Source organism: Rhinopithecus bieti, unplaced genomic scaffold (assembly GCF_001698545.2).
Source record: "Rhinopithecus bieti isolate Rb0 unplaced genomic scaffold, ASM169854v2 scaffold_20175, whole genome shotgun sequence".
NCBI classification, from domain to species: Eukaryota; Metazoa; Chordata; class Mammalia; order Primates; family Cercopithecidae; genus Rhinopithecus; species Rhinopithecus bieti.
The window spans coordinates 1,693,264-1,709,999 of NW_016809984.1; the positions used below are offsets into that span (position 1 = coordinate 1,693,264).

General features: G+C 39.3%; 1 protein-coding gene across 1 annotated transcript in view; it reads left to right on the forward strand.

Annotated features, from left to right (window-relative positions):
- The window catches only part of MGAM2 (maltase-glucoamylase 2 (putative)), a 107,540-nt gene that overhangs the window by 58,008 nt on the left and 32,796 nt on the right, over positions 1 to 16,736 (forward strand). The window contains exons 28-34 of the mRNA XM_017891086.1: positions 746 to 914; positions 1,504 to 1,600; positions 2,056 to 2,168; positions 2,633 to 2,758; positions 5,042 to 5,170; positions 13,672 to 13,779; positions 15,451 to 15,513. Coding sequence (XP_017746575.1) covers positions 746 to 914; positions 1,504 to 1,600; positions 2,056 to 2,168; positions 2,633 to 2,758; positions 5,042 to 5,170; positions 13,672 to 13,779; positions 15,451 to 15,513 — 805 coding nt within the window. The remainder of the gene's footprint in view (positions 1 to 745; positions 915 to 1,503; positions 1,601 to 2,055; positions 2,169 to 2,632; positions 2,759 to 5,041; positions 5,171 to 13,671; positions 13,780 to 15,450; positions 15,514 to 16,736) is intronic.

Consider the following 16,736-nt stretch of genomic DNA (forward strand, 5'->3'; position numbering starts at 1 on the left):
AGCAGATAACCTAAGATACAAATGAGTTTCATATTATGTCTCATTAAGAAATAATAAGAGGCGGGAGAGAGGGGCAAATGTTAAAAAGGAGAAAGAAATAACTTCTTGTAATATTTGCTTCTGTGGACACAGAAGCCTTCAAGCCTTTTCACAATGTTAAGCATAAAAGGAATTGTCATCTCCCATCTCTTGTCCTGCTGCTGAATAGAATGAAGTGAAGGTCTGGATTTTGCCTGGGGCGAGGTTCCCTGTCCCAGTAGAAGTTGTCACCTGTGTGTGCACCTTTGCCTTCCTGTGTATGTCTTTTCTCTTTGGCTATGCGAGTGATTTCCTCTCTGTTGCCCTCTTTGGTAAGAAGTCCTTTGACCAACTCAAGAGAAGTTCTTCTAAGAGTTTCACATTTTTCTATTGCAAAGTTTGCTTAAACCCTATTTGTTTATTTATATATTTACTCAAGCTGATAAGCCAGGCACCGAGAACTTGAAATAAATAGAAGAATGAGTCACGGCCCTTGCCCTCAAGGATCCAGAAAAGGAGATCTCAGTCTGACAAACCACAGAACAGAAATGTGAACATGGAACTTTGGTCCTGAGTCAGGGCCATTGTTATGACCTCTGGGTCATGTCACAGTATTTGAACCTGCAATAATTAAGGAGGTTTTGGAATCAACTAGACATTCCAAACACATTCCAAGTAGCTCTGGCCAGTGGTCTCCAGCTCAGCGTGGTCTGCTTTTGTGTTGCAGTTGGGATTCTCAACTCCCTGGCTTCACCTTCAATGACATGTTTCTCTCCATTTCTACGCGTCTGCCCTCTCAGTACATCTATGGTTTTGGGGAAACTGAGCACACGACTTTCAGACGAAACATGAACTGGAACACATGGGGAATGTTTGCTCGCGATGAGCCACCTGCGGTAGGGACAATGGAATAAGTTTAGCAATCAGTGTCTCTCAATGTAAATCTCTTTTAATCCTAACGCTTATATCTGATACCTTGCTCATCAACTTCTTATATTCTGCTCTCAGTTGTAATAGGCTACATGTCACATTCTTTTGTCCCGAAAAGGCATATATATATATATATATATATATTTCCCTCTGTCAATTATGAATTTTATTTATCTCACAAACTTTTACTTAATGTATTCTATGTGTCAGGCACATTGCTAAGTGCTTAGCTACAGATTTAATAAGACACTCTCTTTGCTCTCCAGAGGCTTATAGGCTAGTGAGAGAAATAGAAGTAGAAATAGTGATAGCACAGTGGAATCACTGGATTATGTAATAATGTATCATTGAATTAAATAATAATAAATGAGGAAGGCATGAAGTGGGGAAGACACAGCTTTTAACTTGGAGTAGAAGGGAGGGTCAAGGAAGGTCCAACAAAGGACATGACATTGAGCTGAATCTTTAATGATGAGTAAGAGTTTGCTGTTTGGGTTATGGTATGAAAACAATATCTTGAACTTTCTTTTTGTTTATTACCCTAATTACTCCCAGTACAAGAAGAATTCCTATGGTGTCCACCCTTACTACATGGCACTGGAGGAGGATGGTAGTGCCCATGGAGTGCTCCTGCTAAATAGCAATGCTATGGGTAAGGCAGAGGCACAGCTCCCGTGCACCACCAGAAACAGCTGTAACCACTCTACTTTGACCTGGATTATCAATAGAAATAGAGGCATTCAGGGAGCAAGAGAAATGGAATAAATAAACTGACTTTCCATTTATTCATCTATTTATTCAAGATTTATTAAGAACTCTGGATCAGGTGTTAAGTGTGGAATTTTGATCAATTATGGCTCCTACTCTGGCATAGCCTATTTTACTGTGAAACTTTGGCTCCTATTCACAGAGTGATAAAAGTAGTTGAGGTTGCATATTACATTTGGGGTACCTGCAAATACACCTCTGATTCTAATGAATGAGAGAAGACTTTCTAGAGAAGGCAGGTATCAGAGAGTGTGAAGAAAGCAAATTTTAGAGCAGGTTTTCTATCTGGGTGATTTACTCCTCCAAGGATGTGCCTCATGTATGTTGTTTTTCTTACAGATGTGACGTTACAGCCCACTCCTGCCCTGACATACCGCACCACTGGAGGGATTTTGGACTTCTACATTGTTTTGGGGCCAACCCCTGAACTTGTAACTCAGCAATACACCGAGGTTAGAAGCCATTCTGTCCATCAATATATTGTCAAATGCTATTACCACATTATTAGTACTGAGATAAGGCAGTTTTTTCTTTTGATCCTTGAGTGTCACTACTAGATTATTACTGCCTTTGCTGAAATCATATTTTAGTATTATGGTTCTATAAAGCCATATTAATATCCCATGTGTCCCTCACTTGCTAAACAGCCTATCTAAGAATTGCTAATCAGTAATAACCAGCAAATCTCAGGTTTCCTAGAATGAAAACTCTGGAATATAAAAAAACTCCAATTACAATGTTTCTATCATTCTGCATGTCCATAGTTGCTCCACATTTATTGGACTTTCTTATCTTTCTTGGGTGAGGCCTCTTAGACAGTACTTAGCAGAAACACTCAAGTTGATTCAAGTATAAGTCAACCACCTTTTTTCTTCCCTAACAAGTCCATCTGGATGCGTTTTTCTTTTTATTCTAGTTGATCGGTCGGCCAGCAATGATTCCATACTGGGCCTTGGGATTCCAGCTAAGTCGCTATGGATACCAGAATGATGCTGAAATCTCCAGTTTGTATGATGCAATGGTGGCAGCCCAGATTCCCTATGTATGAAACCCTCACTCAGCCCGAGGTGTAATCAGTTACAGGAATTTGTGGCTAATTTTATATTAGAAGTGCTATGATGTTCTTATCAAAGATAACTTGATACATCCAGGCTGAATTTTTTTCTTAGTATATACTGTAATACTATATACTTATTAAACAGAAATTAGAAAATAGAAAAATTACAGGATGAAAAAAATCCATTGATATACCTTACCAAAGTAATCAACATTAATAACATGCTAGTTTATTCTTTTCCAAATTTTGGCTTATGCACAAGTCTCTGTTTTACCAAACAAGTTTCACCTAGGGTCATATGGCAATGCTGGGGACTATCCCTTTGGGCTAAAAAGAAGCAACTTTCTTTTTTTTTTTTTTACTAAATATTAACCACTTTAGTTATTATTCAATAATCATGGTTTGAGTAAGTTTCATGTGCAGAAACCTGGATTGGTACTGCATAGAGAGATCTAGACATTCAAGAAAGCTATAAAATAATGTAGTTCTTGTATGTTGGTGTAAGGAAGGGGTTCAGTTTCCATTCTACATATGACTAGCCAGTTTTCCCAGCAACATTTATTGAATAGGGAGTCCTTTCCCCATTGCTTGTTTTTGTTAGTTTTGTAGAAGATCAGATAATTGTAGGTGTATGGTCTTATTTCTGGGTTCTCTATTATTTGCCATTGGTTTATGTGTCTGTTCTTGTACCAGTACCATGCTGTTTTGATTACTGTAGCCCTGTAGCATAGTTTGAAGTGGGATTGTCTGATGCCTCCAGCTTTGTTCTTTTTGCTTAGGATTTGCTTGGCTATTCGGGCTCATTTTTGGTTACATATATGAATTTAAAAATAATTTTCTCTAGTTCTGTGAAGAATGTCAATGGTAGTTTAATGGGAATAGAATTGAATCTATAAATCGCTCTGGGCAGTATGGTCATTTTAACGATACCGATTCTTCCTATCTATGAGCACGTTTTTCCATTTGTTTGTGTCATCTCTGATTTCTTTGAACAGTGGTTTGTAGTTCTCCTTGTAGAGATCTTTCACCTCCCTGGTTAAATGTATTCTTAGGTATTTTATTTGTGGCAATTAGGAATGGGAGTTCATTTGTGGTTTGGCTCTAGGCTTGACTGTTGGTGGTGCATAGAAATGGTAGAGTTTTTTGTACATTGATTTTGTATCCTGAGACTTTGCTGAAGTTGCTTATCAGCTTAAGAAAGTTTTGGGCTGAGATGATGGAGTTTTATATATAGGATCTTGTCTATATGACAAGATCTAGTATCTAGATACAGGATCATGTCATCTGCGGATATGAATAGCTTGACTTCCTCTTTTCCTATCTGAATGCCCTTTGTTTCTCTCTCTCTCTCTTTTTTGAAACAGAGTCTCCCTCTGCTGCCTAGGCTGGAGTGCCGTGGTGCGATCTCGGCTCACTGCAACCTCCACCTCCTGGGTTCAAGTGATTCTCCTGCCTCAGCCTCCTGAGTAGATGGGACTATAGGCACGGGCCACCACGCTCAGCTAATTTTTTTTTATATTTTTAGTAGAGACGGGGTTTCACCATGTTGGCCAGGCTGGTCTCGAACTCCTGACCTCAGGTGATCCACCTGCCTCGGCCTCCCAAAGTGCTGGGATTACAGGCATGAGCCACCGTGCCTGGCCCTTTTATTTATTTCTTTGCCTGATTGCCCTGGTCAGAACTTCCAGTACTACACTGAATAGGAATGGTGAGAGAGAAAACCTTGTCTTGTGCTGGTTTTCAAGGGGAATGCTTTCAGCTTTTGCTCAGTCAGTATGATATTGGCTGTAGGTTTGTCATCTATGGCTCTTATTATTGTGAGATATGTTCCTTTAGTACCTAGTTTATGGAGAGTTTTCAATCAGCCGTATTTACTGTAGAAAAAAACCAGATATACAATCCTGTTTGTTTCCTAGGAAAGTCCCAGTTTCTACCCTTGAACATTTCAATTAGAACTTTGTTTGATAGACTGAGTTGGAGATTTGAAGAGTAGGAAAGACATGAATTGAGGAAAGGAAAGGGGATAGAGTTCCAACTGGGGAAACAGAAGGAGAAGGATGGGCACAGGTGAACTGCATGCAGGCATCAGAAAGCAATTTCAATCTACGTAATTGAAAAGTCAGCAGAAGGAAGTAATGAGATGAGGAATGAAGAGGGGCCTGGACTGGGGCAGGCAGGTAGCAGGACCAGGGGCCTGGCAGAGCAGTTAGTGTGACCTGCAGCGCACCTTCTGCAGGGTTCCAAGCGCCTTGCTGCTTCTTTCTGCAGGATGTCCAGCATGTAGACATCGATTACATGAACCGGAAGCTGGATTTCACCCTCAGTGCCAACTTTCAAAACCTCAGTCTTCTGATTGAGCAAATGAAGAAAAATGGCATGAGATTTATTCTCACTTTGGTAGGTATTGAGACAGATTAGATCCTACTTTATGTTTCCATATTCATGGTTCAAAAATAGCACCATTGTGGGAAATTGGATGAAGGGTACAAGAAATGTTCCTGTACTCTGTACTTTTTTTTTGTTTTGCAACTTCTTGTGGTGAATCTATAATTATTATTTTTACTTTAAAAGCAAATGAAAGAAAGAAATGAAAGGGGGCTTTTAAAATATGATATATTATAAAGTTTATTTTCCGTAACTGTCACTGGAATATAATTATTGTTCTCTTGGTAGAGTTAGAACAACTGTGGGCTGAAGCACTGGAGATAGAGAAAAAAAGAGGGCATCTCACTGTTTCAGGCTATGTCTCAGGAAAAATAGCTGTATCTTAGTCTCATCTTTACCTCAGGGGGTTCAAAAATCTCTTACGTTGTATCATCACTCAGAAATGGTAAGGCTCAGGTGACATTTCTTCTTAAACTTACAATTGAGTTAAGATCCAGAATACCAATTTATTATATTACTAGGAAGCTGCGTCTTGATAAATGCAGAGGTAATTACCTGCAAATGATTCTCCCTTCTAGCTTCCAAAAAAGTACAGTATTATTTGGTGACTTTTGTTCACTTACTAATTCATGTATTTATTGAACCCAATATTTGAAAACCACTCTTCTACAAGTTGTGTGTGCATATGTGAGGGTGCATGCATAGTCTAAATTAGCAAGACAGTGCCGTTTTGTTTACAAGGTTTTTATTCTAATGGAGGGAGAGAGCCAATAAACATTTGAAAAGATAATTTCAGACAGTAGTGATTTATATGACAATTGTGAAACAGCATAATATTATAGGGAATAATTGGGGCAGATATGGGATGGAGTGAACAGAGGAAGCTACTTTAGATAGACACATTGGGACACAGAGGGCAATAAAGAAGTTTCATGTTTTTGAGGAATATTGCTATTTTACTCTGGAAACACAATAAATTGGCTCTCTCTGCTTGAAGATTAAGTCTTATTAACCTGGTTTATCTCCAGGAGTTGTTTCCAAACACTAGCAAAAGTTTTTCTCAAGAATTGTATGGAGAAACACCAATACATTCTTTTACTTCTCAACTCTCTTTGTAAAAACAGATTTCTATGTCATTGGAAAAAAAATCACTTATGTCATATTTAAATTACTACAAGGGTTTTTAACATCTTATTTATTTGTTTATTTAAATAATTCAGGGTTAAACTTTTTTTAACTTTTATTTTAGATTCAGTATATACATATATAGGTTTGTTGCAAGTGTGTATTATGTAATGCTGAGGTTTGGAGTATGTATTAGTCTATTTTCATGCTGCCAGTAAAGACATACCTGAGACTGGGCAATTTACAAAGGAAAGATGTTTAATGGACTCACAGTTCCACATGGCTGGAGAGTTCTCACAATCATGGCAGAAGGTGAAAGGCATGTCTCTCATGGTGGCAGACAAGAGAGTTTGTGCAGGGAAACTCCCCTTTTTATTTTTTATTTTTTGAGACGGAGTCTCGCTCTGTCGCCGGGGCTGGAGTGCAATGGCCGGATCTCAGCTCACTGCAAGCTCCGCCTCCTGGGTTTACGCCATTCTCCTGCCTCAGCCTCCCGAGTAGCTGGGACTACAGGCGCCCGCCACCTCGCCTGGCTAGTTTTTTGTATTCTTTAGTAGAGACGGGATTTCACCGCTTTAGCCAGGATGGTCTCGATCTCCTGACCTCGTGATCCGCCTGTCTCGGCCTCCCAAAGAAACTCCCCTTTTTAAAACCATCAGATCTCGTGAGACTAATTTGCTGTCATGAGAACAGCAGTGAAGGACCTGTCCCCATGATTCAATTACTTCCTACCAGGTCCCTCTTACAACACATGAGAATTCAAGATGAAATTTAGCTGGGGACAGACCCAAACCATATCAGAGTATGATGGAACCCATCACCCAGGTAGTGAACATAGTACCAAACAGGTAGTTTATCAACCCTTGCCCCACTCTCTCCCTCTCCTCTCTTGTAGTTTCTGGTGTCCCTTATTCCCACCTTTATGTCCATGTGTACACAATACTTAGCTCTCACTTATAAGTGAGAACATGTGGTATTTGCATTTCTGTTCCTGCATTAATTCACATAGAATAATAGCCTACAGCTATATCCATGCTGCTGCAAATAACATAATTTCATTCTTTTTATGGCTGTGTACTATTCCATGGTATATATTCACCATATTTTCTTTATCCAATCTACCATTGATGGGCTCCTGGGTTAACTTCATGTCTCTGCTCTTGTGAATAATGCTGTGATAAACATACAAGTACATATGTTTTTTGAGCAAATAATTTATTTTCCTTAGGGTATATACCTAGTAATGGGGTTGCTGGGTGGTATGTTAGATCAATTCTTAGTTATTTGAGAAATCTCCAAATTGCTTTCCACTGTGGATGAACTAATTTACATTCCCACCAACAGTGTGTGAAGTGTTCTCTTTTCTCCACAGCCCCACCAACATCTATTTTTTGACTTTCCAACAAAAGCCATTCTGACTCAAGTCAGATGGTATCTCATTGTGGTTTGATTTGCATTTCTGTATTAGTTATGCTTAGCATTTTTTCATATGTTTGTTAGCCACTTGTATGTTTTCTTTTGAGAAGTGTCTGTTCATGTCCTTTGCCTACTTTTTAATGGGATTGTTTGTTTTTGACTTGTTGATTTAAGTTCCATATATATTCTGGATTTTAGGCCTTTGTCAGATTCATAACTTGCTAATGTTTCCTCCCATTTGGTAGGTTACCTCGTTACTCTGTTGACAGTTTCTCTTGCTGTGCAGAAGCTGTTTATTTTAATTAGATCCATTGTCAATTTTTGTTTTCATTGCAATTGCTTTTGAGGACTTAGCCATAAATTATTTGCCAAGGCCGATGTCAAGAAGAACATTTCCTAGATTTTCTTCTAGGATTTTTGTAGTTTGAGATCTTATATTTAAGTCTTTAATCTATCTTGAGTTAATTTTTGTATATAGTGAAAGGTAGGAGTCCAGTACCATTCTTTTGCATATGGTGAGCCAGTTATCCCAGCACCATTTATTAATAAAATATTCTTTCCTTCTTACTCATTTTTGTCAATGTTTCTGAAGATCAGATAATAATTGTAGGTGTTTGATAGTATACTTTGAGGTTGGATAATGTGATATCTCTAGCTTTGTTCTTCTTGCTTAGAATCACTTTCGCTATTCAGGCTCTTTTTTGGTTCCATGTGAATGTTAGAATAGTTTTTCTAATTATGCAAAAAATGACATTTGTAGTTTAATAGATATAGCATTGAATCTATGAATTACTTTGGGAAGTGTGGCCATTTTAATGATATTAATTCTTCCAGTCCGTGAGCATGAAATGTTTTTTCATTTGTTTGTGTCATCTCTGATTTCCTTCAACAGTGTTTTGCACTTCTTGTAAAGGTCTTTCACCTGCTTGGTTAGATGTATTCCTAGGTATTTTATCCTTTCTGTTGTTGTTGTAAATGGGATTGCATTCTTGATGAACTATAGAACATTCTTGTTTTTATAGTTCTTCTAGGTGTGAAGCTGGATCATTAATTTGAGGTCTTTCTAACTTGAGATTTCTAATTTGAGATTTCTCAGCTTGAACATTACTGATGTATAGAAATGCTACTAATTTTTGTACATTAATTTTGTTTCTTGAAACTTTACTGAAGCTGTTTATCAGTTCTAGGAGCCTGTTGGTAAAGTGTTTAGGGTTTTCTAGATATGGAATGATGTCATCTGTGAAGAGAGACAGTTTGACTTCTTCTTTTCCTTTGTGGATGCGTTTTATTTTTTTCTCTTGCCTGATTGCTCTGGCAAGGACTTTCAGTACTATGTTAAATAGGAGTGATGAGAGGGGGGCATCCTTGTCATGTTCAGTTCTCAAGAAGAATGCCTCCAGCTTTTTCCCATTCAGTATGATGTTGGCTCTGGGTTTGTCAGAGATAGCTCTTATTTTCAGGTACTTCCCTTTGATGCCTAATTTCTTGAGGGTTTTATCATGAAGGAATGTTGGATTTTATCAAAAGCTCTTTCTACATCTTTTGAAGCTATCATATAGCTTTTGTTTTTAATTCTGTTTATATGGTGAATCACATTTATTGATTTGCCTATGTTGACCCAACCTTGCATCCCAGGGTTATGGGGAAAAGCCTACTTGAACATGGTCAGTTAACTTTTTGATGTGCTCCTGGGTTTGGTTTGTTAATCTTTTGTTGAGGATTTTTGCATCTGTGTTCATCAGGGATATCAGCCTGAAGTTTTCTTTTTTTATTGTCTCTGGCAGATACTGGTATCAGGATGATGCTGGTTTTGTAGAATCACTTAAGGTGGCATCCCTCCTCAAGTTTTTGGAATTTCAGTAGGATTGGTACCAGCTCTATGTACATTTAGTAGGATTTTACTATGGATTCATTTGGTTAAGGACTTTTTTTTTATGGTTGCTGGGCTTTTTATTGCTGATACAATTTTAGAATTTATTATTGGTCTGTTTATGGTTTTATTTCCTTTCTGGTTCAATCTTGGGAGGTTGTGTGTTTCTAGGAATTTATTCATTTCCTCTAGATTTCCTAGTTTGTGTGCATAGAGATGTTCATAAAAATCTTTAAGGATATTCTGTATATCTGTGGGACTGGTTGTAATGTCATCTTTGTCATTTATGATTATACTTATTTGTATCTTCTCTCTTTTTTTCTTAATCTAGCTGGTGGCCTATAATCTTGTTTATCCTTTCCAAAAAGCAGCTTTTGCTTTTGTTGGTCTCTTGTATGAATTTTTGAATCTTAATTTTGTTTAACTCTGCTTTGCTTTTGATCATTTATTTTCTTCTGCTGTCTTTGGGGTAAGTTTGTTCCTGTTTTTATCGTTCTTCTAGTTGTGAAGTTGGATTGTTCATTTGAGATCTTTCTAACTTCTTGATGTAGGCATTTACGGCTATAAACTTTCCTAGTGTGTCTTAGGGATGATCATCTTGCATAATATTTCATAGGGATTCTCTGAATTTCTTAAATTCACATGTTGACCTCTCTAGCAAGATTGGGGAAATTATCATGGACGATATCTTCAAATACGCTTTCCAAATAATTTTTTGTTTCCCCTTCTCTCTTAGGAATGCGAATGAGTCATAGATTTGGCCGCTTTTTTTTTAGAGACAGAGTCTCGCTCTGTCGCCCAGGCTGGAGTGCAGTGGTGGGATTTCGGCTCACTGCAAGCTCTGCCTCCTGGGTTCACGCCATTCTCCTGCCTCAGCCTCCCAACTCCCGAGTAGCTGGGACTACAGGCGCCCGCCACCTCGCCCGGCTAATTTTTTGTATTTTTAGTAGAGACGGGGTTTCACCGTGTTAGCCAGGATGGTCTCGATCTCCTGACCTCGTGATCCGCCCGTCTCGGCCTCCCAAAGTGCTGGGATTACAGGCGTGAGCCACCGCGCCCGGCCAGATTTGGCCTCTTTACATAATTATATATTTCTCAGAGGTTTTGTTCATTTTTAAAAATTATTAAAAAAATTTTTTTTTTCTGACTGAGTTGTTTACAGGGACTGGTCTTTGAGTTCTGAGATTCTTTCCTCAGCTTGGTCTATTCTGTTGTTAATGCTTGCAATTGTGTTATAATTTTTTGTTTTAATTCCAGAAGTTGAGTTTAGGAAGTTCAGTTTAGCCATTCAGTTAAAATGGCTCTGTTATCTTTCACCTCTTGGATCATTTTACTGGCTTCTTTGGATTGAGTTTCAACATTCTCCTGAATCTTGTTGAGTGTCCTTGTTATCCAGGTTTTGAATTCTGTATCTGTCACTTAGGCCACTTCAATCTGGTTAGGAACCGTTGCTGGGGAGCTAGTAAAACTGTTTGGTGGTCAGAAGATACCCTGACTTTTTGAATTGCTAGGGTTCTTGTGCTGATTCTTTCTCATCTGAGAGGGCAGATGTTCCTTTATCTTTTTGAAGTTGCTGTCTTCTGGATATGGCTTTTTGCCTTTATAGTCTTTATTTTCCTTGAGGGTTTGACTGCAGTGTATGTTGAATATAGTTGATTGGCTTCATTTCTGGGTGCTCAGAGGCCCAGGGCTCTTTCAGAGATCTTTATCTGTGGCTCAGTTCCTGCATTGGGTTTCACAGGCAGTGTATACTAAACTAATTTTGTTTGGTGGTGTAATTTAGGTTACAATACAGTAGATGGTATTTAAGAGTAAGGGCCAGAAAATAGCCTCTTACTCAGCTGCAGGCCTCTTTCATATTTCAGCACATTTGCAATAGTGCTATGGGGTGAGGGAGATGGGGGATCCAGAGATAGCCCCCTTGTCAAGTCGACTTTTGGCACTTGAGGGAGCCCCCTCTAATCACTGATGTCACGCCTATGTTTCCTTAGCCCCAAGGGAATCACTGACAGGCTATGCTCTTCCCTCTTAGGGGCAGCCTGAGCCAAAGTTCAGGTCACCATGAGACCTGCAGCTCCCTGTTGGTCCTCTGTACTTGGCAGAGTCGGAGTGGGTTGTGGGGTATGTCTGGGGGTGATCTGTTGATGCAGTGGGTCAAGGGCAGAAGATCCTCAGGCACCGTAGTGTTGCTGTAGGGGTGCAGCTGATATGGTGCCATGGTCCAGTATTTTCTGCATAGCAGCTGGCTTTGGGGACCTCTCAGCTTGCTCTCCCCCGACTGAGTCTCCTTCCAATGTCTGCCCCAGTAGCTGCCCTGACAATCTAGTTTTGTCCCAAGCCTTTTGCACCCAGATTGTTGGTCTGTTAGATGTTCTGGGCTGTGGAGCTCACTTGGGCAGAGGCTGTGGCTGGTAAACAGGTTACATGCTTCCCTGACCAGTCTTGCAGAGGGAGGCATGCCCAACTCCCACACCAGCACACAAGCCCATACCTCGCTCTCGTCAGTGTTCTGAGAGTGGGGCTTCTCCTCTGCTCAAGCCTCAGCCACAGATCTTGCAGCGGGATAATTAAGGAATCAGAGAGACCGAGGGGTTGAGGAGGAATTATTTAATTATTTAGGTGCACTGACCCAGTCAGATTCACATCCAAAGGACTGAGCCCCAAACAAAGAGTCAAGCTACCTTTTAAGCATTTTGTGGGGCAGAGAGAGATCTCTGCAGGGAGAAGCATATTACAGAAGTGAGAAACAAAGACAGTTATTCAATTAAGACATGCACTACATTATTTCTTACTTTTCAAGGAACAACATGTTTTACGACTTGAGATTATCTGTCTAGTGACCTTGCATCTGCACAGCTAGAGAAACAGGGTCTTCGCAATGCCTGGGAAAAGGAGAGATAAGGCTCACTAGCCACAGAAAAACAGACAGTTAATTTTAAAGGACTCCAGCCCTTTCTCTTCTTCAGGGAAAATTGGGTTTTCTTACATACAACTGAGTTTTTGCTTACACATTCTTTAATTTATTTTAATTCCTGCTCCAATCTCAGCTAGATAATCCTGATTTGTGTGCTTAAACTCTGGTGGGTTGGGACTGGGCCTGCAGCTTTGTTTTCTGGCCCTAGGGTCAAGCACTGGCTCTGCTAGGGGTCAGAGTACTTCCAGGCCACCAGCAAAGAACTCAGATAGGGCAGTGGAGGCTGTGCTGTGTGCATTCTCTTTTGGGAGCAGCCAAGCAGTGGCCTTGGAAGGAGCTGGCAGACAGGGGTGGCATGCAGATCACATGCACCCTGGTTCTGTAGGAAAGACAACGCTGCTGTCTCCCAGCTCAGCTGTCAGCAGGGGCTAGAGCCATTCAGAGCAAGATCGAGAACCTTTGCAGATGGGTTCCCATGGTTGTGTTTTGCTGCAAATGCCCTGTCTGGTCTCTGCACAGGCTTGAACTCTGCCTCTGCCTACTCTCCAGGCAGTTTCTCTTGCCAACTCAAATGTCTATGGTGTTTGTGGCATCTGTTGTAGCCAGGATCCTGGATGTCTGCAGTGGGAGCGTCCCTTCAGTTCCAGGAGCGTCCTGGCACTCAGCAACTCTGGGTGGGATTTCCAACTTTCTCCCTCTTATACCTCAGTGTTTGCATTGCTTCTCTATAGACAGTCAGTGTTTTCTTTCAAAAGCTCTGTTTGAAGTGTGATGGTTTACTTAATACTTTGGTTTTTCTCAGTGGGAGAGGTGCTTCCCAGCTGCATCTAGCTGGCCATATTGTCCCCTTTCCTCTTATTTTATTACTTATAGCTTTGGGTGGTAACTTTTTGTAATATAGAAAGGCTTCTTCATTTGTTGACACAGATTCGTATACCCTTCGAAAGAGATTACCCCGCATAAGGGTTTTATATCTTACGTTGAGTACTCATGGCACCATCTCTTTTCAATTGGCTATGGTAATATATGCAGTAAGACATAAGACAAATTATCATTGATTTTTATTTTAATTCATTTTATTTTTGGTATTGCGATTCACCATTTCCTTCTGCACTATGAACTAGTAGGAGAGAAATTTTCTTGGAGATGTTTTCCTCACATTTGCTGTTTGAAATTCTTTTACTGCAGGACCCAGCCATTTCTGGCAATGAGACACAGTATCTCCCATTCATTAGAGGACAGGAAAATAACGTGTTCATCAAATGGCCTGACACCAGTGACATTGTCTGGGGAAAGGTAAGGCTTGGGGAAGGTGCTTATAGTTAATTAACATCACAATGTCTTGAAATAAAACAGCTCTCGATACATGTTGGAAAATGTATTGGACAATCAATAAATTATGAATGAGTAGAAATCTGTCCGATGCTGATTAGCTCAATAAGCATTAATAAGACCAAGGTTACAAATCTTATCCTCTGTTATTATTGAGCACTGTCTATTGCCTGGAAATACTCTGATGTCCCCACTCTTTATTTATTCCACATGGTCATTTCACAAACATTAAGAACCCCTTTTAGAATGACACTGAAATCTGTGTCTCTCAGCCACCTACATGCAAAGCATGCATTCATCTTTGACCTATTGTGCTTAATCTGCCTTCATATCTAAATGAATCGTTAAATCCTATAGATTCTCCTCTTTCTCTTATTTCCTTTAATTCATCTTTATGGCTTCAGTCTTCATCTTCATATGTCTGATTTATAGCAATAGCATTTTAGGTGGATTTCAGGTGATAGTAGCTTTTAGCCTAGATTCAAATTCTGCCCCTTAATTATACTATGCTATGGGTGTATTCCATGCTCACTTTTTTTTTTTTTTGAGATTGGGTCTCACTCTGTTACCTAGGCTGGAGTGCAGTGCCGTGATCTTGGCTCACTGCAACCTCCCCTTCCCGTGTTCAAGCGATTCTCCTGCCTCAGCTTCCTGAGTAGCTGGGACTACATGTGTGTGCCAACACTCCCGATTAAGTTTTGTATTTTTAGTAGCAATGGGGTTTTGCCATGTTGACCAGGCTGGTCTCGAACTCATGACTTCAGGTGATCCACCTGCCTCAGCCTCACAAATTGCTGGGATTACAGGTGTGAGCCACTGCGCCTGGCCCCATGCTCACTTTGAATATTACTTTCTCAGCTTACCCACATAATATCTTCACTTCAGGATCAACTCAAATCTTACCTCATTTGAAGTAGTTAGTAACTATTTTAGTTTTCCCAATTTTCCCTTGTCTGTAATATTGCCTTCAGTATAGCATACAGTGTAGCATTTATGTACTATCTGTGAACTCTTAGGAAAAAAGTACTATTTCTTACTTAAATCTCAGTAAATACAGGTCCTGGAAGAGTGCTTGTCATACAGGAAGTACTCAGTAAGTGTCTGTTGATTGAATCAATTAATCAGTGTGTGTATAGTTAATGTCCTGGTAGTTACAGGTAAAATTGGTTGATGCTATGGATTTTTTTAATGCTACATATACTTGGAGTCCCCTATAAGTCATGATAGTGCTTAAAAGTATTGAGATGAGGTTTATGGGTTGTGAATGGAAATCAATCTTATTTCTTTAGAGTCACACTTCACACTTACTGTGAATTTTGTTATAGGTCTATGACAAGGAGATCAGAGATCTGAGAAATCACTTGAAAGTTGGTTGTTCAGAGGATATGTTTAAAAGAAATTCAGTTAATTATTAAATTCAAAAATAGAATTTTGAAAACATATGGAATGAGTCAAGAGACCCAGCCTACTTTCACCTAATGTAATTTTGTAGATTCTGCCTTTACAGTTTAATTTATGGCAAAGATTCCCAAGCGTTTTATGGAGATGCAAGTCATCAGAGTCTAACACATGAAATATCTCATAGTCTGTATGCAATAATCTTTAAAGGTTTTAATTGCCCTTCTTTTTCTCTAGGTTTGGCCAGATCTGCCTGATGTAACTGTAGATGGATCCCTTGACCATGCAACTCAGGTTAAGGTACAGTTGTATATAGATTTTTGTCAACATTGCCCTAAACATATGGATGTTTATGTTTTTTATCCTGATGAATAAGTAGATAACCCTTGAGTTAAGTAGCCCTAACTTGAGGATGCTTATCCACTGTTAGTTTCTTGGCAGAAAGAGATCCTCGCGTGGAAGGCTCAACAAACAGTGAACATGGAAATGTGTAGAAGGAAATCATCAATGAAATCCTCTCATAAGTGTGCTTTTAATGGGCTGTGATTTGTTTGAACTTTATGTCGCTTGAAAAATAGTGAACCAAAGTCTTGCATTTTCTCACTAGAGGGGAATCCATTATGAACAGACTGAACTTTAATAAATTATCTGCATACAAAAGAAAATACAAGTCAGTTGAATGAAGGAAAGTTGTTAATTTCAGCCTGGTCATCTAGCATCCCCTCTGCTCTGGAGTTTACTTGTCCCTGGATGAGAGTCCTCCTTCGTCTCATTTGACTGGTTTAGAAAAAGCTTTTGTTCCTTTTCCCGTGTCCAAGTGATCTCATTGGGATAGTGTAAGTGTCCAGGAAATTATCAATTTCTTCTAGGTTTTCTAGTTTATTTGCGTAGAGGTGTTTATAGTATTCTCTGATGGTAGTTTGTATTTCTGTGGGGTTGGTGGTGATATCCCCTTTATCATTTTTTTATTGCATCTATTTGATTCTTCTCTCTTTTCTTCTTTATTAGTCTTGCTAGCGGTCTATCAATTTTGTTGATCTTTTCAAAAAACCAGCTCCTGGATCCATTGATTTTTTGGAAGGTTTTTTGTGTCTCTATCTCCTTCAGTTCTGCTCTAATCTTAGTTATTTCTTGCCTTCTGCTAGCTTTTGAATGTGTTTGCTCTGGGGGGAGGGGGGAAGAATGGCATTGGGAGTTATAACTGATGTACATGATGAGTTGATGGGTGCTGACGAGTTGACGGGTGCAGCACACCAACATGGCACATGTATGCATATGTAACAAACCTGCACATTGTGCACACATACCCTAGAACTTAAAGTATAATAATAATAAAAAAATTTTAAAAAATGATTTTCTAAGTAAAGCCAGTGTCTTTCTGAAGACGAACTATAATGAAGCATAGAAATATCCAGAAAAAGTAGCCTATAGAATATGTTTCTTTTCTGCAATTTCAAGTGGTATTTATTTTGAGAATTAAACTGGCCTGCAAAAAAAAAAAAAAAGAAAAAGAAAAAGAAAAA